At 51.0% G+C, this 20,119-nt stretch overlaps 1 protein-coding gene across 2 annotated transcripts; it reads left to right on the top strand.

Annotated features, from left to right (window-relative positions):
• Nucleotides 1–5,615: 5,615 nt before the first annotated feature.
• LOC115082401 (dynein regulatory complex subunit 5-like) lies at nucleotides 5,616–20,042 on the top strand. Of its 2 annotated transcripts, none has more exons than XM_029586620.1 (5): nucleotides 5,616–5,684; nucleotides 6,862–7,117; nucleotides 17,810–18,384; nucleotides 18,533–18,982; nucleotides 19,547–20,042. In XM_029586620.1, exons 2-5 carry the CDS (start codon nucleotides 6,889–6,891, stop codon nucleotides 19,751–19,753), a joined length of 1,461 nt encoding a protein of 486 aa, XP_029442480.1. In that variant the 5' UTR covers nucleotides 5,616–5,684; nucleotides 6,862–6,888; the 3' UTR covers nucleotides 19,754–20,042. The 2 variants fall into 2 exon arrangements, with proteins under 2 accessions (XP_029442480.1, XP_029442479.1); XM_029586619.1 differs by having other exon boundaries at nucleotides 5,634–5,788.
• The last annotated feature ends 77 nt before the right edge of the window (nucleotides 20,043–20,119 follow it).

Genomic DNA, 20,119 nt, shown 5'->3' with positions numbered 1-20,119 from the left:
CAAACATGGTAACATTATTCCTTAGCCTAGCCATTGTGAGTACGGGTACTGCTGGTAAGGAATAACCAGGTCAGGTCCCATAAACTAGGGAGGTGTGCTGCCTTTTGAAATGTTTTGTTTTGTTTAATTTTTCTTTTGTTTCAACCTGAAGAAGCAGCTGCTTCCAGCATGAAGGGGGGAAAAAGGCATCGGGTCCAGGCCCCTTCTCCCGCCTGCCAGACCTGTTTAAAGAAAGACTTTCTCTGAGCCCAGATCTTGCCCCATGGTGGGGCTTCCTGGTTGCTTCCGCCCTGCAGCCCAGGTTTGCAGCATGGCCGCCCGTCAGACGATCAGAGGTCATTTTTCAAAGAGATCCGCGCCCGGAAAACGACGCTTGATGCACAGAAGTGGCCCTGCCTCAGGATTGCTTATGCGACAATGCAGGTAAACGCGTCCGTGCACGTCTCGTACGTGCGTCCGGTTACCTGGGGGGAGGCTTTTGCACACTTGCGCACGTTTCCTCGCGGGTGTAACTCGGGTAGATTTGGTGGCAGAATTTCAATGCGAGCGCATCAGCAAAAGTCTGCTTTCAAAATCGGCGTAACTTGGGCGTGCTTTTGACGATTTTCCTAGGTGTGTTTGAAAATGACCCTTCCCATGGAGTCCTTGGGAGCACGGACAGATGGCCAAGAAAGCCGCCTCCATCTTGTGCAGGGGGGACCTGTGTTACTCTCTCTCTCTCTCTCGGTTGCATTAGCGCAGGGACACCCGGCTGCTTTTGCTGACTGTAGTAACATTGCCCGGTCCCGTCTCTTGGAAATAAAAGGCTGAATCGTGCGCGCCGAGGAATCACTCTCCCCTCCTCCCCGATTCTGCACCTTTATGCCTGCTGTTAGCTAATAACCTCTCTCTTCAGAAAGGGCCCTGCTCTCCTGCGGTTTGCGGGGATGGATGGTAATTACCCGTAATTAGTCTGGATTTAATTTCGCCAGTTGGCTGCTGTGATTACTCCCCGGGGAGCAGATGATTTCCCAGCTCCTCCTCGCATGCTAATGCTCGGCTTTGGCTCTGCTTAAAGGGGCAGTGCCTCGGACTGACGGAGAGGATGGACCCAGCAGATACGGACTTCAGTTGCTTACGATAACAGGGCAGGGGTGCAAACAGGCCTGAACTGGGGGAGGGATCCAAGGTTAATGGGGGTAGGTACTGTGGCCAGACCCCCTGCTCTGCCCCCATCCCCTGTGGGTCTTCTGGGCAGGGGTGCAAAACCCTTTTAGTATCTGGCAGCATGGGTTTGGCTCCTGACTCTTCCCTCTCTGCTTGTGCTGCTGCTGCTCCTGGTTCTCATTCTCCCGCCTTAGCTAAGGCAGCTGCTTTATACCGGGGTTAGTCTTTTCAGGTTGCAGAAGAGCAATTATGCACATAGAAAGTTTGAGCGCTTGAAGACTTTTACAGGTCCAGCCCACGTGCGCCGGCGTTTCCGCCTTCGAGTTAGGCCCCTTAAAGGCGCAGTGGCAGCGATCCCAGTGCCTCCGGGCTCTCTTACCTGCTGCACGTTTAAGGGGCTGACTCGGGTAAGGCACGACCCTGCTGCTAGCGGTGGGGACCGGAGGCCCAGGCCCCTGCGCGAGCAGGAGAACTGGGGGCCACGGCAGCCGCACGCCCACTCCCTCCAGCGGGACCGGCTTCCCTTCCTCCCACTGCAAGGAGAATCCGAAGAAGCATCACCTCCCAGCACAGGAGGGGACCCTTCCCCGAAGAGCTTCACCCTCAGAGAATGCCTGCAGGTTCTGGACAGGAAAGAGGGCCTTTCGGTTGCTAAGACCTGTTTTACAGGGCTTCTGGATGTACACAGCACTGTACAGCGTGAAGGAGAGATGGTCCCTGCTCAGTTCTTTTTGTGCTATTGCTATAAAGCTTTCTGAACTAGAATGAGAAGGATTGCATTGAATAAATGTACATTTCCAGTTTTAAATAAAGTAGACTGTTTTGTGGATTTGAAGCTCTGAAGGTGTAGAAGGCGCCAGGGTGAGGAGTTTCGCATGGATATTGCAGAAATGAATAAATTAACCCATCCCGAGAGGGAACCCCGGGATGGGGCATCTCCTTGGGCTCAGGAGCAATAGATTTGAACCCGGTGGGAATCAGGACCCTGGGGCATCTTGCCCCCGCGGTGAGCCTGGCGCGAGGGATTCTCCTCTGCAGACAGGGTGAGCCCGCATCCCACACAGCAAAGCCGCCTGCAAAGCTTGCGCCTCGCTCGGCGTTTTTAGCTCCTCCCTCTGCACTTGCTCATCAGTGCAGCCTCTGTGTTCTCACTACTGACAGCTGAAGGGGAGCTGTGTTTTCTGCTGCTGTAGCCTAAGGCTCTTTCCTTCTGCTTAGGAAACAGAAGTGAAGAGCTCGGATAGGCCCTCTGACAGGTTTTGCCCTTTTGATTTGGAGGTGAGGGGGTTCTGTGTTTCCCTATATCTGGAGCCCTCCGGTCCTATGCCCATCCTCTGAGCCAACCTGAAGATGTTATCCTGCTGCACACTGGCCCCTCAGCCTTTGAAAGAACAGGCAGAGGGCCCACAGGGAAGACCTGGGACGTCCATTAGAACAGGGGACTGCTGGTGACCAGCGGCATGGCAGGCCAGGATCATTACAGCTGTGATTTGCGCCCTTCAGCTCTGTAATTTACTCTTGGGGGAACCTTTCACTCATATCAACTTCCAAGCTACTTGTGATCAAGGATTGTTTTACTTAACAGGACCTCCTGCTGACATGCACACACTGCCTGCATGGACACGAAAAACAGGAGAAAATAATGTCTCACTATTCATTTCCTGAGAATTTAGTGCTAGGAATCAATAGTTGGTGATTTTGCTGATCCACCTGTATGTAAAATGTTTAAGTTATATTTGTGAAATGTGCTTTGCAGCAATGAATCTATCACTGTGGCAGGAGTGACAACAGCTGCCACTAAGTAGGCACGACAGGCTGTCCCTGGGCTAAAGTCAATACATCTCATTAACATCTGGTTTTATTTTTTTATTATTCTGCCTTCTGTGACTGATCAGCCACTTTCCTTAAGTGAATTGACACTTAATCACTTCCTGACAGCCCAGTTCCATCAATACCTGAGCACCAGCGGAAGCTCTAGACAGAAGTATGGGGGGGAGTGACATTTCCACACATCATGCACACCCACAGCACAGACCCCTGCCTTCAAACTACCTATAAAAAACACAGTAAGAAAAAGGCCCAAAGACCTATGCAATTAAAATAAGCCCTGACTAGTTGCAACCATCCAGAGTAAAAGTATCATCACAATTAAGCTCTGGAATTTGTTGCCAGAGGATGTGGTTAGTGCAGTTAGTGTAGCTGGGTTTAAACAAGTTTTGGATAAGTTTTGGAGGAGAAGTCAATTAACTGCTATTAATCAAGCTGTCTTAGGGAATAGCCACTGCTATAACTGGCATTAGTAGCATGGGATCTACTTAGTATTTCAGAACATAAAAACATGCCATACTGGGTCAGACCAAGGGCTCCCTCTGCCTGGATCCCGCCGCCCGTCTGAGACTATCGCGCGTCCACCCGCCGCCGCTTGGAACAGGCGCCCACCCGCCCGCGGCCTAGATTTTACACGCGACCACTCGCTCCCCGGCTCCCGCCGCCGCCCGCCTGGACCCACGCAGCCCTCCGACAGGTATTTAAAATTTTTTTTTTTTTTTTCTGACAGGTTTTATGTGTCTCACAGCATTACATTTTCTCGATCATCTCTGTATCGCTTTTTTTTAAATTGTGTTTTATTGTGTTTCAGTATTTTAAGTGGTGTCGATGGGTTTGCTACAAGACTCACAGTCCTAACACCTACTAGGGGGAGGCGGTAAACTAACACGTTAAGGCCGCGGCAAAACAGCGCGTTCCTAAGGAGATAATATCAGCGCCCGTTACAGTATCCTGGGGGAATAGCTAATTCCTTCATTATACAGCTAATTCGTTCATTTACACATCATCTACATGCTGCGTGCGGAAAGGGTTATGTGTCTATTTTAGGAAGCGCTATGGACGCGTGAAACTGGAGACTGTATCGCTGGATGGCCTTACTCGTCTGTATTGTGCGCTCCCAGCACGTTACAGACGGGAAATCTTCAACCGCACGTTACTGTATCGACCTGTTAGTGAACTTAATAGCAGGTAATGGACTTCTCCTCCAAGAACTTATCCAATCCTTTTTTAAACCCAGCTACAGTAACTGCACTAACCACATCCTCTGGCAACAAATTCCAGAGTTTAATTGTGCGTTGAGTGAAAAAGAATTTTCTCTGATTAGTCTTAAATGTGCCCCATGCTAACTTCATGGAGTGCACCCTAGTCTTTCTATTTTCCGAAAGAGTAAATAACCAATTCACATCTACCCGTTCTAGACCTCTCATGATTTTAAACACCTCTATCATATCCCCCCCTCAGCTGTCTCTTCTCCAAGCTGAAAAGTCCTAACCTCTTTAGTCTTTCCTCATAGGGAGTACTTGCCAAGTACTTATAGCCTGGATTAGCCACTGTTGGAAACAGGATGCTGGGCTTGATGGACCCTTGGTCTGACCCAGTATGGCATTTTCTTATGTTCTTATCCGATTGCATCATTCAGTCAGTTTTGCTATATGGATATGGGTCTGAAGTTTATACAGATAGGGACAAAATCTCAATATAAACCCTGCACCTCTAGTTCTGTAACACACCATATCTACATAAACTCCCCCAACAATGAACCTTCGATGTTTCCCCTAAAAAAAAAAAATCAACTTCTGATGGTGCCACTTTAGTAACTGCCACACAAACACCTTTCACTGCCAGAAATATTACTACAAGACCCAGAACACCAATACCCATCCTATTGGAAAAAAAACCACAGAACAATCCAGGCTGCTATAGATCCCGACACAGACACCATTTATGGAAAAGCGTGATTGCGTGGTACTAGCAAAACTGGAAGTGGACAAGGCCCTGGAGGCCGCATGGGAAACCTGCTGGAATCTCTGCCAGGCCAGGTGCAATAGATCTTTGGGGATATAAAAGACCCCCCAGGCCTGAAGATGAACGGGTGGTGTCCCTTTTTATAACCGTTCTAATAGAAGAAGTTGGAAACTACAGTCTTGTCTTGGTGGACAGAATTTAATGAAGAGCCTTCTGAAGGAAAGCATAATTAAGGAATTAGAAGCCAGGCGGGAAGGGTTTCACTGGAGGGAGATTGTGTCAAGTAAATCCGATTGACTTCTTGATTGGGTGATTAGAAAATTAGATCAAGGACTTCTCTGACTCCCTCCTGCTACCTCTGGCCCCCCTCCTATTCACATACATGTATTGGCATGACAATTTTACATGCCTTGTCAAACTGATATACAGAATGAGTAAAGTAAAAATAAAACATTACAAAATAATTACAGTAAGGTTATGGAAATTACGGGCTCTGCTGCTGTCCTGCATCCTCCCTAGCAGAGCTCAGCCCGCAGCAGGCACAGCGCCTCCCGTTCCAACCCCCACTTCCCCTCCCCCTCCCCCAGCGCTGATTGGCTACTTCCTTCCACCGGGGTGAGGAGGGGCGGAGAATCCCCGCCCTCCCTGCGGCGCTGATTGGTGGCCTCTCTCCTTCCCCGGGGGTTGCCGGGGTAACGTGGACGCTGAGCGGGAGGACGGCGGCGGAGGAGGATCGGAGAAGGCCGGTAACGTTAAGCCCTGCTGCAGCCGGAGAGTCCCCGCACGTTAAGCACAGGAGAGCAGACCCTTCCGCTGCAGGAAAGGGAAGCGCGCAGCCGGGCCCTCTGAGGTGCAAAACTACAGCCCGGTACCGGGGAAGCTCCGAGCCCGGGGGCCGGGCCTTAGCACTGCGCTGCGCAGAATGTGTGCCCCCCCCCCACCCCCGGAGGGCCCAGGCGTGCACATAGGCCAAGCCCACATCCCGGCTCCGGAGTTTATGTGCCCACAAGCGCGAATCCTGCCTTCTTATGTGCACACAAAATGATTGCTGGCCAGAATAAAAGAGGGAAGAGCAGGGCCAGGCTGCAGCTCCTCCAGGGCGACCCCCGCCTGCCTGCTGGAAAGGCCGGTCTGCCACGGACGCACGGCTGCCCTAGGGCACAGCACAGCCCAGAGTGGGCTGCATAGTGCTTGGCCCGTGGGGGTATTTAAAAAGAGGGAAAGATTTATGTGCACACATGCGGATTTGTGCATTTAAATCCCGAGTACAGGTCCCGGCACCAGTACTTAAGCTTCTGTTCGTAAGCTAACATTAGCCCTAGAATATTTTTCCACCTTTGAATGGGAGTTAGGTTTTCTTAACACTGAAAATTTGAGTTTAGCCAACGCAGCACCCTGCATTGGGGGGGGGGGTAATAGCTAATGCCTTCATTACCATAAGACTTGCATGAAGGGCGTACATTGCCTGCACACTTTTTGTGTGCAAAACACTTTGCTGCACTGGTGGTAAAATTAGTGCACAAAACTCGACTCTGCCAAGCGCATCTTATTACTTTCTGCTCTTAAACTGTAAGCCCTCTGGGGCAGAGACATACATACCTACTGTACCTGAATGTAACTCATCTTGAGCCCAACCTTAGAAATTACTAACTCTAAAAACCTAATAGCACATTAACCACTGCAGCTACTGACGGCACGATAATTTTATAGTTGTCTTCAATGTATAAATGCAAATTAAAAATTACAAAGAAATAAATGCAAAACAAAAGTTCAGCTAAACTGGAATGGCATTGGAGTTTTACTCAGGCACTGCCTCTGCTACCCCTAGTACCACTTAATTAACAGGCCCTGCCCTAAAGGCTTCTGATCTAACCGCTAGAAAAGATGCTGATTTCTTTTCCAATTTGAACTTCTCTTTGGCAGAAATGAGCCACTAGAGGCAGCTGAGCAATGATCCCAGCAGCGAGCGCCCCTCTGATGGATGTCCAGGAGCGGAAGATGGCAGATTCTGCCGGTTATGCTGGTTTACTGGACCGTCAAGCTTTACAGATAGGCAAACAGCCAGCGTCTGCTATCAGGAGGCTGCGTAGGATTATCGCAGAGGATCCAGAGTGGTCACTTTACACAGTGCCACCACTGACAGACCTCTGCCTCCAGCATATAATCACCAACTTTGAGTGTAAGAGGTTCATATCTCTTAGGGGGTATAATAGAATTTAATAGATGCTGGGAGTGATGTCTCTTAGGGTGTATAATAGAAGTTAATAGGTGCTGGGAGCGATGTCTCTTAGCATGTATAATAGAAGTTAATAGGTGCTGGGAGTGATGTCTCTTAGGATGTATAATATAAGTTAATAGGTGCTGGGAGCGATGTCTCTTAGCATGTATAATAGAAGTTAATAGGTGCTGGGAGTGATGTCTCTTAGGGGGTATAATAGAAGTTAATAGGTGCTGGGGGTGATGTCTCTTAGGGGGTATAATAGAAGTTAATAGGTGCTGGGAGTGATGTCTCTTAGGGGGTATAACAGAAGTTAATAGGTGCTGGGAGTGATGTCTCTCAGACTGTATAAGAGAAGTTAATAGGTGCTGGAAGCGATGTCTCTTAGGGTGTATAATAGAAGTTAATAGGTGCTGGGGGTGATGTCTCTTAGGGGGTATAATAGAAATTAATAGGTGCTGAGCATGCCCTCAGGGAAGTGCAGTTTTTCCAGGGTTTATCCAATAAACACCTATTGTTTTTTTATTCAGTGTTTATTGAGATTTAATGGTTTAAAGTTAAAATCAGAAACCCTAGCTTTTTGTATTCTCAGAGATCACCGAATTTGCTGGCAAATAAACAGCTAAATTTACAGGGCCTAATGTTGATTAGTAGGGTTTATCCATCTAAGTGGCATCCTCTGAATATCCGCTAATTAGAAACCGGATAGTCAATGGCAGGGAATGGGCAGTGCTACTTATCTGGTTATCTTGACCTGATAAGTGCCTGTATTCAGCCTTTCCTGGTTAAGTTAACTGAATAAGTTAGATCTGCTCAATAGCAGGTCTAAAGTTATCTGGACATAATTTAGTCGGATAACTAGAGTCTATCAATTGATATTCAGCAGCATAGCCGTGCTACTAAATTTCCCTTCTGAGTTATCTGGATAAGTAATTTCTGGATAACTTAGATAACCAGATTTCTTTGAATACTGGGCCCACATTTTCTAAACCCCTAAAATCTGAAACCCTGGCTATATCCTGGCAGTGTGGCCAGAGATAACTGGGCAGACGGAATGTGTCGGTTGTCTTTATCTGCTGTCATTAACTATGTTAATATGAATGTTTCCTAGCAAATAGACAGATGGACTCAGGACCAGTGGGTTTATGCACCTCTACCAGCAGATGGAGATGGAGCAAGCTGATGTCATAATATACATAACCCTGCAGTGGCCGCAGCCTGCCAGTATTCTCCGTCTCCAGCGGATGGGGATTGCTTCAGATTTTGGATGGATAATTTTAAATTGAATAAAGAAAATTCTCTCTACGTACCCGGATTAGTCTGGATTCCTGACCCTCCAGCAGATGGCGACAGAGAAGTTTTGACTGAGCTGCCCGATATCCTGAGGTGCCACCTGCAGTCCGTCAGAATTTCTCTGTCTCCAGCAGATGGTGGAGGTGCAAAATCCTGCAGTCTGAGATATAAGACCAGCAGGTTACTGGGTTAGACTTCTAGCCTCCCAGGGGGTTGTCAGGACCTGGTGGGACCATCCCCCCTGGTATTTGAGGCAGGCGAGCAGAGGGTTGCGGACCCTGTAAGCTCTGTGCCCAGGGTGATACCAGGGGACCTGGCTCACTCTCCCTGGCGGGCACTGGGGACCCTTCAGAGCCTGGTTTTTTTGTTTGGTGGTAGGCAAGAAAGTTTTGTTTGGAAAAAAAAAAAAGTGCGGAGGTAGCGGCACATCTCTCAGGTAGGCGAGGATTTCGGTCCTCCTTTGGCTCACTCCTTCACTGCTGGGGAGGGAGGGCTTTTCTCTTTATTCTCCCCGTGGTTTCTTGCGTTTCCCCCAATCCTCCGATGCCGCGTGGTGCAGCCTGTGGTGCGTGCGGTGACGCGCGCTCGTTGTTCGCGCGCCGGCCTCTGTTCCAGGTGCCTCCCCAGTGGGGAGGGCATCTCGAGGAAATCATTGGGGAGCCAGGCGCTCAAACAGAAAAAGAGAGAGAGGACTGGAAGTCTGTGACTTGTCCGGTGCTGACAGCAGATCCCCTCCCAGGAGGATGACAGGTCCTGGTCGTAGGGCCGAGCAAGCAGGGGTTGGGGACCCTAATCTGCTCTTGGGGACCTAGTGAAGGTGAAAACTGGTGGTCCATTTCCCTGACCTCCAGGAGCGCGAGGAGGATCCCTCGGCCTCTCTTCAGCTAAGCTGCTCGCTTTTCTTCTTATAAAGAACAGAGGAAGGCAGGCCTGATCGGGTTTCCTGTTTTCTCCTTTCATTCGGGCTGTGAGGCTTTTCGGGGATTGGTTTGTTTTATCGCTGCTTCCTCCGCCCGTGTGGACCCCGCTGCAGCCCGGCATGTCTAGTGAGCTCTGATGCTCCGTCTGCGGGTCGGCCTCTCCGTGCTTGTCGTGTACTGGCCCCTGTGTGTGTGTGTTGGGGGGGGGGGGGCCTGCGGCGGCATCTCCACGACAGCGTGGGTCGGGAGGTTCTAAGGCTGCTCGGTGTGCGGCTGCAGCTCCGTTCCCACTGAGCGCGGGAACGGCGGCCATTTTGGGGACATTCACTCCTAAGGCACCGATCGCAGCTGGGGGAGGGGATCTCCCCCTGCACTTTCCCCGGCCAAATTAAGCCCCGTTGAGGCCCGGGAGGGCCGCAGGCAGCAGTCTGAGGGGGAGTTTGATCATCTGGAGGAGGATACTGATTCCTTTCCCCCCTTTTTCGCCCAAGTTTGTGCTCTTAAGGCTCAAAGCTTTCATTGCCTGTGAGGCCATGGGGCGGCCCTGTTGTGAGCACCAGGCCACCGATCCTCTGAAGGTGAAGAGGTTTAAGCTCCCTGGGGCCCTGAGGATTCATTGGGGCCAGGGGTCTCCAAAACTTGGAAATTTGGAGGGGGCTTCCTCCGATATTGTTGCGACCGTCGCTGCCCGACGTCTCCACTACGCCCACCTTAACTCTTTGGCTACTCCCTCTTTGCTTGATGGGAGATTGGCCACCGCGGCGTCAACTTGCCGACCTCCGGCGTCCCCAGGCCGGCTGGACGCTGCACTCCGCCATGTTTCCCAGAAGCCTAAGGGCGCGCGCGTGGCGTGGCCCTGACTCAAGTACCAGCAGTGGTGCGAACCTCAGGGGCGTCCCCCTGAGATGACGTCATCCTCACCGGATACTTAAGGTCTCTGAATTTGCTAACTAATCGAGTTAGCAACGGAAAGAATGCCTAGCTTCCTCCAGGTATCGCTGCGGATGGGATTCGCTCTCCGCATACTTTGCTACTCTGCCTCCTCAGACTTTACCAGAGGTACCCGCTCCTCGGGGGCCTCGCTCTCTCTTGTTTTTCAGGTCGCAGTCTGGAACCGATTCTCCCTCCTCGAGGGCCCACCTTCCCGGATTTGCTATTGAATACCACTTCTGTCAGGAAGTCTTCGCTGCCTACAACACCAGTGAGTTACCATCTCTCTCTCAGAGTGTTCCCTGGAACCAGGTACTCGCTCCTCGAGGGCCTACTTCATTTCCAGCTCCTGGGCTGCTTCTAAGAGACTATTGTGTGAGTGTTACCATCAAGGTTCTGTTCCTGAACTCTGCATACCCTGCCTACTCACTATATTCAGTTTCTCTACAGCTCGGTTATCCAGGGATCGCTGTTCCAGTATCTGAGGGACTACAGCCCAGCCGGGCGCTTCCAGCTCACTACTGCCACCTCTGGTGGTTCAATATACTGTTTAATAAAAAAAACCTCGTGTGTGTCTATCTCCAAACTCTGAGCCTGACCGGTGGTCTCTCTCGGGATCTTCCCCCGAGGGCGTGGTCATCTGCCACCGGCCCAAGGATCCTCCCACAGCTATCTGAAACACTAACAGATATGTCTGAGGGGACGTGCCGAAGGTTGGCACCTCAGCCACTGATCCTGAGCGGAGTCCACAGGATCCGTCTGGAGAGATGGAGTCAGTCCCCGCTCTGGAGGGCAACGTTCCCCAGATGCTTCGCCTGTTCCATAAGGAGGAGCTGGGTCCCTTGATCCTGGTGGAATGGGGCATAGCGGCTCCCCATTTGATGCGGGCTGCGAGGAGGTGGACCCAGTCGTGGCGGGCCTGTGGGGCCCAGCCAAGACTTTTCCTTTTTACAAGTTGGTGCAGCAGTTGGTGGTCCGGGAGTGGGATACTCCAGTGACGGGCCTGAAGGTGAGCAGAGCTATGGACAAGTTATTCCGGCTGCCCGCGGACACTTTGGAGTTGCTTCGGGTTCCGAAGGTGGATGCCTCCGTTTCGGCGGTCACAAAGAGGATGACCATCCTGGTGGAGGGGCCACCGCTCTGAGGGATGTGCTAGATAAGCTGGAGTTGCATCTTAAACGGATTTAAGAGGTGTCTGCATTGGCATTCAGGCGGCTGTCTGCAGCAGTTTTATGCTTCGGGCTTCTCTGAGATGGTTGCAGCAGTTACAGGATCGGGCAGACTTGTCACCCGCTGAGTCTCAGCAGGCAGAGCATCTGGAAGCTGCGGAGGCTTACGGCGCTGAGGTCCTTTATGACCTCATTCCTACTTCGTCCCGTTCGATGGTGTCTGCGGTTTCTTCCTGGAGACTTCTGTGGTTGCCGAACTGGTTTGCAAATGTTTCCTCTAAGGCTCAGCTCGGGGCATTGCCTTTTAAGGGCAAGCTCCTGTTTGGTGAGGATTTGGACCAGCTGATCAAGCTACTGGGAGAGAATAGAGTCCACAAATTACTGGAGGACAAGCCCAAGGGCTCCAAGGGTCCCTTTCCGTCTTGCTCCTGTTTTCATAGATAAAGGCGTTCAGACAGCGCAGAGCTCCGGCATCTGGTCAGGGGGAAGGCCTTGGGAAGGCTGCAATCCTGGCCTCAGTCCTTTCGGGCCTGCAGGTCGAGCACGATGGGCTCCAGTCAGGGTACTGGTGGGGCTAAGCCTTCCCAATGCAGTGAGGCTAGCCCTCTTCTCGGTCCCGGTAATCGGGGGTAGTCTTTCTCAGAGGAGTGGGCCAAGATCATGTCGGACTGGTGGGCTCTTAGTGTGGTCGACCCCTGTTTGCTTTAGAGTTTGCTCGTCCCCTGCGAAGGCTCTTCTGGGTTATGCTGGCACCGTGGTTCTGGTTCCTCTGTAGGAGCAGGGAACAAGTCGTTATTCCATCTATTTTGTGGTACCGAAAAAGTACGGAGTGTTTCGACCCTTGTTAGACCTAAAGAAAGTAAATCTCGCTCTCAAAGCTCCTCGTTTTACCCATTGGGACCCCATCTCAGAGCAGTTTCTGCTACCTCTTCCTCTCACCGAATCTGCATGCTCCAGCCTCTTTTGGTGGCTTCTCCTGGACAAGTTGCGCCGGGGGGCTGGACTTGGAGATTCCCACCTGGACAGTGGTAACTACAGATGCCAGCCTTTCGGGGTGGGGTGCAGACTGTCAGGACCTTTCGGTACAGGGACGGTGGTCGGTGGAAGAGGCATCGTGCTTGATTAACCGGTTGGAGACCAGAGCAATCATCAGCCTTCTCAGTTGTTAGAGTATCTGGGGGTTTGGTTTGACACGGGGCCAGAAGTTTGGATTCAGAAATTGATGTCTCAGATGCGTCAGTGTGGTCCTATCAACAGGTGCTTCGCTTGATGGCGGCAACCCTGGAAGTGGTGCTGTGGGTGAGTGCGCATATGCATCCTCTTCAGAACTCCCTCCTGTCTCTTTGGAACCCGCAGTCTCAAGACTATTTGGTTCAGCTGCACTTGCTGATGGAAATCTGCTCTCGCCTCCAGTGGTGGTTGCAGGAGGCTCATCTGAGAGAGGGAGTTTCCTTGTCCTCCCTGACCTGGTTGGTACTCATGACAGATGTGAGTCTCCCGGGTTGGGGGGCTCACTGTCAAGAGCTGATGGCCCAAGGACGTTGGAATGCTGAAGAGTCCCCTCTGGAACATCAAATCGCCTGGAAGCCCGGGCAGTCCGGTTGGCATGCTTGCAGTTCACCCACAGGCTTCAGGGTCAAGTGATCCATGTGATGTTGGATAACACGACGACTGAGGCCTACATCAATCACCAGGGAGAAACCAAGAGACAGCAAGTGTCGCAGGAAATAGACCAACTTATGGAATGGGCGGAAGGACATCTACAGATGATCTCGCCTCTCACATTGCAGGAAAAGACAATGTAAAGACGGACTTTCTCAGCAGGGAGAGTCTGGACCCAGGAGAATGGATGTTGTTAGATGTGGCGTTTCAGCTGATTGTGGATTGCTGGGGCCTTCTGTTCCTGGACCTGATGGCGACTTCTTGCAATGTGAAAGTTCCTTGCTTCTACAGTCGCCGGAGAGATCTGTGGTCCCTGGGCATAGATGCTCTTGTACAGATCTGGCTGGAGGACAGATTGCTTTATGCCTTTCCTTCGTGGCCCTTGCTGGGGTAGGATAATTTGCAAAATCGAAGTCCACAGGGGGCCTAGTACTTCTGGTGAGAACAGACTGGTCCAGGATTCTGTGGTATGCAGATCTGTGAAGACTCATGATGGAGACCTCCCCCACCTTTGTCTTCTGCTGCATGTGGATCTGTTGCAGGAGGGATCGGTTCTTCATGAGAATCCGACTTGGTTCTGTCTTACAGTTTGGCCCTTGAGAGGGCTCGCTAGTTGAAGCGTGGATATTCTGCTACGGTGATTGCCACCTTACTCTGTGCACGAAAGTTCTCCACTTCCTTAGCCTATGTGCGGATCTGGAGAGTATTTGAGGCCTGGTGTGAGGCGCATGGTTGTTGTTTCTCGTTTGGTTAAGATCCATTACATTCTGGATTTTTTGCAGGATGGGTTGAATAAAAGATTGGCCCTTGGTTCTTTGAAGGTGCAGATTGAGGCTCTTGCCTGTTTCAGAGGCCTGGTGAATGGTGTTTCCTTGTCGTCTCATCCTGATGTGGCCTGTTTTTTTGAAGGGAGTGAAGCATCTTAGGCCTCCCTTGAGGTTACCAATTCCATTGTGGAACCATATATTCAGCTGCCTTAATCTAATTACTCCTTCTTATAAGTGCAACTCTGTTGATTTTGAATATGACTGATGATTGTGGATATTGACAAATGTTTTCAACAATTGTTTATATGTTTGAATATGGGCAATATTTTGTTGACACTGTTCACTGTTCTCAATTTTCTATATGAAATTCATGTTATGTTTTGTCATGTTTTATGTTTCTCAATTATTGTATGTATGTATTTATTGTAAATCGCCTTGACCATTTGTGAAAGGCGATTAATACATTTTAATAAAATGTAAAAATGGTCGTGGATTTTTTGGTAGGCCCTATGTTCCAACCGCTGCGTAGCCTTTCCTTGTGGTTATTGACCTTGAAACAATGTTCTTGGTGGCTATATGTTCTGCGCATTGAATGTCTGAGCTGCAGGCCTTGTCTTGCCGGGAGCCGTTCCTTTGGGTGACTCCGGGGGCATTGCAGCTGCGCACTGTTCTGTCCTTCTTGCCTAAGGTGGTCTCAGAATTTCATTTGAATCAGTCCATTTCCTTGCCATCCCTGGATAAGGTCAAGGATGCGGAGGATTTTTGCCTTTTGCGCTCCTTGGATGTTAAGCGTCTTGTCATGTGGTATCTGCTGGTTTCTGAAACTTTCCAGTTGTTCTCCATGGCAGGAGTAAGCAGGGTGCTCAGGCTTCGCGGGCTACAATAAATTGCTGGATTAAGGAGGTGGTCTTGGCCACGTATATGGATGCTGGAAAGCCGTTGTGTACTCAGGTTAGGGCTCATTCTAGTAGGGCTCAGGCAGTGTCATGGGTGGAAGTTAGTCTGTTGTCTCCTATCAATATCTGCCAAGCTGCGACATGGTCCTCTTTACACGCTTTCTCCAGGTTTTATCGTCGGGATGTGCAGGCCCAGGAGGATGCAGCCTTTGCATGAGCGGTGTTGACTGGATCGCGGGCAGCCTCTCACCCTGTTGGGGAGTAGCTTTGGTACATCCCACTGGTCCTGAGTCCATGCTAGGAAATGGAGAAATTACTTATCTGATGATTTTGTTTTCCTTAGTGTACACAGATGGACTCCGCTTCCTGCCCTCGGCTGCCGCATGAGTGTGTCAATAGTCTTGTGGAGCTCTGGGTCCCAAAGGATTCATCCAGTCCCTAGCTTGGGGTACCTGGAATCTTACGGGAGTTCACTGTTATAGTTGGTTGAGTATAGTTATGGTTGCCTGTTTTTAATTATGTTTTTTATCAAGTTTTTTGCTAGTCTGTCCTCAGTTGCTTTTGAAGAGAATACTGGCAGGCTGGGGTCACTGCAGGGTTATATATACCATAACGTCAGCTTGCTCTGTCTCCATCTGCTGGACAAGGAGAATACTGGCAGGCTGGGGTCACTGCAGGGTTATATATACCGTGACGTCAGCTTGCTCTGTCTCCATCTGCTGGACAAGGAGAATACTGGCAGGCTGGGGTCACTGCAGGGTTATATATACCATGACATCAGCTTGCTCCGTCTCCATCTGCTGGCAGGGGAGCATAAACCCACTGGTCCTGAGTCCATTTGTCTACACTAAGGAAAACGAAATTATCAGGTAAGTAATTTCTCCAATTTCTTCCACTCTTACCCCTTTCTCTTATCAAAAGGGAGATTAACAGCAAGGCTCTGCGGGATTTTGTAAATTGGGCCAACACCTGAAAAGGAACTCTCTTTCTTTTCTCTCTGCTACTTTCCTCCTTTTTCCAGGCCTTGGTGAGGTCCTGTCCCACCGCATGGGAAGTAGAAAGCAGCAGGGCTTGGCCTTGGCGGAGTGATTCACAGGACCTCAAGGCCCGATGTAGTGAGGGGCACTGGGCGGGATGCTCCTGCTGGCGACTGGTTGGACGCCCAGAAATTTACAAGGCCTTTTTCACTCATCCATGCAAATTCCAGGACCGGATTTAAGTTGCTGCATTCAGAGGCAGCTTGTAGGGGGTGGGGTGGAGTTTGTCTAACTTGCCCCAACCCCCCTCCTCCCCGCAGGGCTAGAAGGATAATTCCTCCCCCTCATCACCCATGCTCAGTCCCCTTATGCGATCTCCCCCTCACTTTCACGTCAGCAGCAAGTGGAGGCTGGGGCCTCCTACTGACGGGACCCTTTGAAGATATCTGGTTCAGTGCTCGGTTATCCAGCCACACAAAACCAGATACCTTTAGACCTACAGTTTGGCTGGTTAGTTTTAAAGTTATGCAGCTGCAGGTAGCCGGATAATTTTAGTAAGGGATATTGAGTGGGATGTTTATCCCACTCAATATCCAGGATAAGTTATGCAGCTAACTTTAGTCAGCTAAATTATCCACCAACCAGCTTACTGAATACTGGCTCCTGGGTCTATAAGGGGCGAGCTCACAGTGTGACTGGCCCAGCGGCCCACAGGGGATGCCCAATTCCCCAATAGGGCAATCAGGCCTTGCCTATTCTTTCCTCCCCTTCAGCCCGTTCTTCGGTTCCTCCATCTCTGCTTTCTCCCTTCTCCATATAATGCCTCTTTATCCTATTCTTCCCCCTTGCTGCCACGCTCTTTTCCCCTTCCCCAGCATTTGTCCCCTGCCTTTTTTTTTCCCTCCTTCGACCTCCCCAGCATCCATCCCCCCTCACCTTCCCTGCCTGGCTTGTGGCTGCGGCTCAGCTCCATCTGTGCCAGCACCGCGAGTACGTTCAAAGTTGACAGGCCAGAACTTCCCGGCTACTGGTCTCCTGCAGCCAGGAAGCAGCACCCCACAAATCCTGAACATGGCTGCGTTGCTGGCATCCCCGGGGCAGAAGGGTGTGCATAGGCATGGCCGTTGGAAGAATGCTGTGCAATCATGCATAACGCACACCTTCGAGGGAACACTGGTTCCGAATCCCTCCGCTCAGTCAGCTGTCACAGCAGAGCCCAGGAGGGGAGGGGCCTGGCAGTAAAGAAACGTTCCCCTCTTTGGCTACCGGTGCAAGTCCCTCTTCTGGGACTCCCGACTGCTTCCAGACTGGTTTGACTTTATTTACAAGGCTCTGGTTCCACAGGAAGCAAAGAGCTGAACAGGTCTCACTTTCCCTGATCTGGGAATCCAGTAGGGCAGTGCTCCCCAATCCTGTCCTGGGGCCCTACCAGCCAGTCGGGTTTTCAGGTTACCCACAATGAATATGCATGAGAGAAAATTTGCATGCACTGCCTCCATACATGCAAATGTTCTCTCATGCATATTCATTGTGGGTATCCTGAAAACCCAACTGGCCGGTGGGCCTCCAGGACAGGGTTGGGGACCACTGCAGTAGGGGGGCGCCAGTTACCCCCAGTGACAGAGTTTGGGGGCCGTCAGCCTGTGGCTGATTCCTGTCTCCTGGAACAACAGATCCCTTTACTGCTTCCCACCCTGGGTTGAGGTGTAGTGGGAGGGGTCCCTGCGGTACTCACATTTCTAGCAGCTCGCTCGGAAAAGATCCTCAGGGGGGTGGGAGGGATTCTTCAGAGCGCTAAGCTGCCTCCTTAGGGAGCGAGACGGGTATCGCCTGCTCGCTCTCTCTGACTAGAAGCGCCCAGTCCCTGCCCGGTTAAACCCTGGGCTTTACAGCCAGGGGTTTGTATTCAGAGAGTAGTGGAGTGTAGCAAGAGGTTACAGCCCTAAACAAATTCCCTGTAAGTTTCTGTGAAATGAGTGACAATGGACATGAGAGTTGTAGCAACTGAGTCCAACAATCCTCTCTCTTCTCTCATGCAGCCCATCCCATTGTGGAAAAGCTGATCCCCAAGCATCAGGAGCACGTCCTGCAAAAACTCTCCACCAGCCTGCCCCTCTCTGTCACAGCCAACCTGATAAGTGATGAGGGCTACTGGCAGAGGTGCTGCACCAAGCGCTGGGAAATCTGCGACACTTCCTCCTACGGGGGCAGCTGGAAGCGGATGTTCTTTGAACGTCACCTGGAGAACATCATCGAGCACTTCATCCCAGGGGTGACAGACCTTGGTGTGATCCGGAGCGCCCTTCCCCTCTGCAAGCAGTATGTCAAGAAACTGAACATCACCCAGCTCCTGCCGCCAATAAAGATGGACCTAAGAAAGCAAGATGAAGAGGAAGACACCTCCGACTCGGGGAGCGATAATGGCACCGAGATGTCCACCACAGACCACTTGGATCTGGGGTTCGTTATCGGTGCCTTGTCCAACTTGGAGGAGCTGCACCTGGTCTACGGGGTGAAAAGCTGCGGAATGAACTTTGAGTGGAACCTTTTTGACTTCACCTACCCGGACTGCTTCTCCCTGGCCAAACTCCTCAAGATCTGCAAGACTTTGAAGGTAATTTGAAACCGCCTTCCCCTATCCTCATGAGGGAGGCATTCAGTGGTATAACAGGCTATTTCTTGCACCAGCTGTGTAACAGGAATTAGGGAGTCCTATTTGGGGACATGGTTACACAGTGTCTTACTGTTTTACCCTTCTGCAGGTTTTTAAGCTGTATAAGAGCAAAGTGGACGATGTTAAAGCTCGAGTGCTGATCAACAGTCTGCTGGAGCACCCGTCCCTGGTACACCTGGACCTTTCTCACAATCTGATCGGTGATCGAGGCGCCCGAGCCGTTGGCAAACTTATCAACCACAGCAAGCTGGAAACCATCGATCTGTGCAACAACCGAATCCAGGCCAATGGGGCCCAGGTCATTGCCCTCGCCCTGACCCGAAATTCCATTCTGACCTCCCTGAACCTGCGGCTCAATCGCCTAGGGGATGAGGGAGGCCAGGCAATATGCCACGCCCTGCTGACCAACTCCACCCTGACCAATCTGCACCTCGGCAGCAATGAGCTGTCCGAGCCCACGGGCATCGTCCTCTCTCTTGTCCTGTCCCGGAACAAGGTGCTGCGGACCATCAACCTCTCTTCCAACCGCATTGGCATGGTAAGTTGCTTCTTTCCCGGCGTGGCGAGGGAAGCCCATTTAAGATTATCGGGTAGAGCAGTAATGCTGAGGAATGCGTACAGCAGCAGGCGTTCAGGGAGACCAGAATCCATCCTGCAGGTGCCTTCTGGCTGTGGGTCAGAGCATTAGCTCAGCGACTTCAGCACGTTATGGAAAGGAGAACGTCCCTTCACTGTCAGTAGCAGCAGGAAGCCGATATTTTCACAGTTGCAGCAGCTGTTAAGAGTAGCCAATGTGTCTTATTCGGGTGGGGCTTGCAAAAGAAGGTCCATAGAGTTTCCTAGTGGCTGAGAATGGATTCAGGGTAGCCAGGCCCTTGCTGTTTCTGCGCTCCCCAAACACAAAAGAGGGAAGAGCAGAGCGGCTGCCTGAATTTTAAGTACTGATAATACAGCAGGAAGACGTGACAGGAAGGGCCATATTGCATCTCATCTCTGGTGCACTGGCCCCCACACAGGCATTTGGCTGTAATTGGCCCCTTGCCTGTGAGGTGAATATGCCCCTTGACGTCTGGCTTTAATGGTTTCTCCATTGGAATTCCAGGATGGTGGCAAGCAGCTGGTGGAAGGCATGTCCGACAATAAGACGGTGGTGGAGTTCGACCTGCGGCTGACAGAGGTGGGGCAGGAGAGCGAGTTCTGCATTAACCAGATTCTGAGGAATAACCAGGAGCGGGCTCGCCTGAGAGCTCTCCAGAATCAGCCTGCCCATCCTCTGCAGTACATCCCATCGGACATCAAGGGGCGCTGAGAGCAAGCTTTCAAACCCCCTTAGTTTAGATCTTGCATTTTCTTCTTTCTGTTCCTTTTTGATATACATTATTGCCAGTCGGCTGTATTTTGCCGACCCCTGCCTTGGTTGGGCTCTCGTGCTTCTCTCAGACTGTCTAGGACTAGACCGTCACTGTGGAAGATGTGTGGCTTCCATGCCACCTTGCAAGCTGGAACTTTGGAAGGCAGATGAGGTATATGTAGGTCCAACGTACAGCTCAGAAAGCTGCCCAGGAAAGTAATAAAGCCTGTCTGCTCATCTCACAGTCCCTGCGTCTCTGTTGTTAATCCTCTTATTCTTGTAATTTATAATTGGTGCTGATCCATCAGTACAGCTTTCTCCAAT

The sequence above is a fragment of the Rhinatrema bivittatum genome, unplaced genomic scaffold, assembly GCF_901001135.1.
Source record: "Rhinatrema bivittatum unplaced genomic scaffold, aRhiBiv1.1, whole genome shotgun sequence".
In the NCBI taxonomy this organism is placed as follows: domain Eukaryota; kingdom Metazoa; phylum Chordata; class Amphibia; order Gymnophiona; family Rhinatrematidae; genus Rhinatrema; species Rhinatrema bivittatum.
This window is presented reverse-complemented; position numbering and strand designations above follow the sequence as displayed.

Coding starts and splice junctions, on each gene's coding strand:
- LOC115082401 (XM_029586620.1), top strand. CDS start 6,889: ATGATCCCAGCAGCGAGCGCCCCTCTGATGGATGTCCAGGAGCGGAAG. Junction 7,118..17,809: donor TATAATCACCAACTTTGAGT/GTAAGAGGTTCA, acceptor TCTCTCATGCAG/CCCATCCCATTGTGGAAAAG. Junction 18,983..19,546: donor CTTCCAACCGCATTGGCATG/GTAAGTTGCTTC, acceptor TTGGAATTCCAG/GATGGTGGCAAGCAGCTGGT.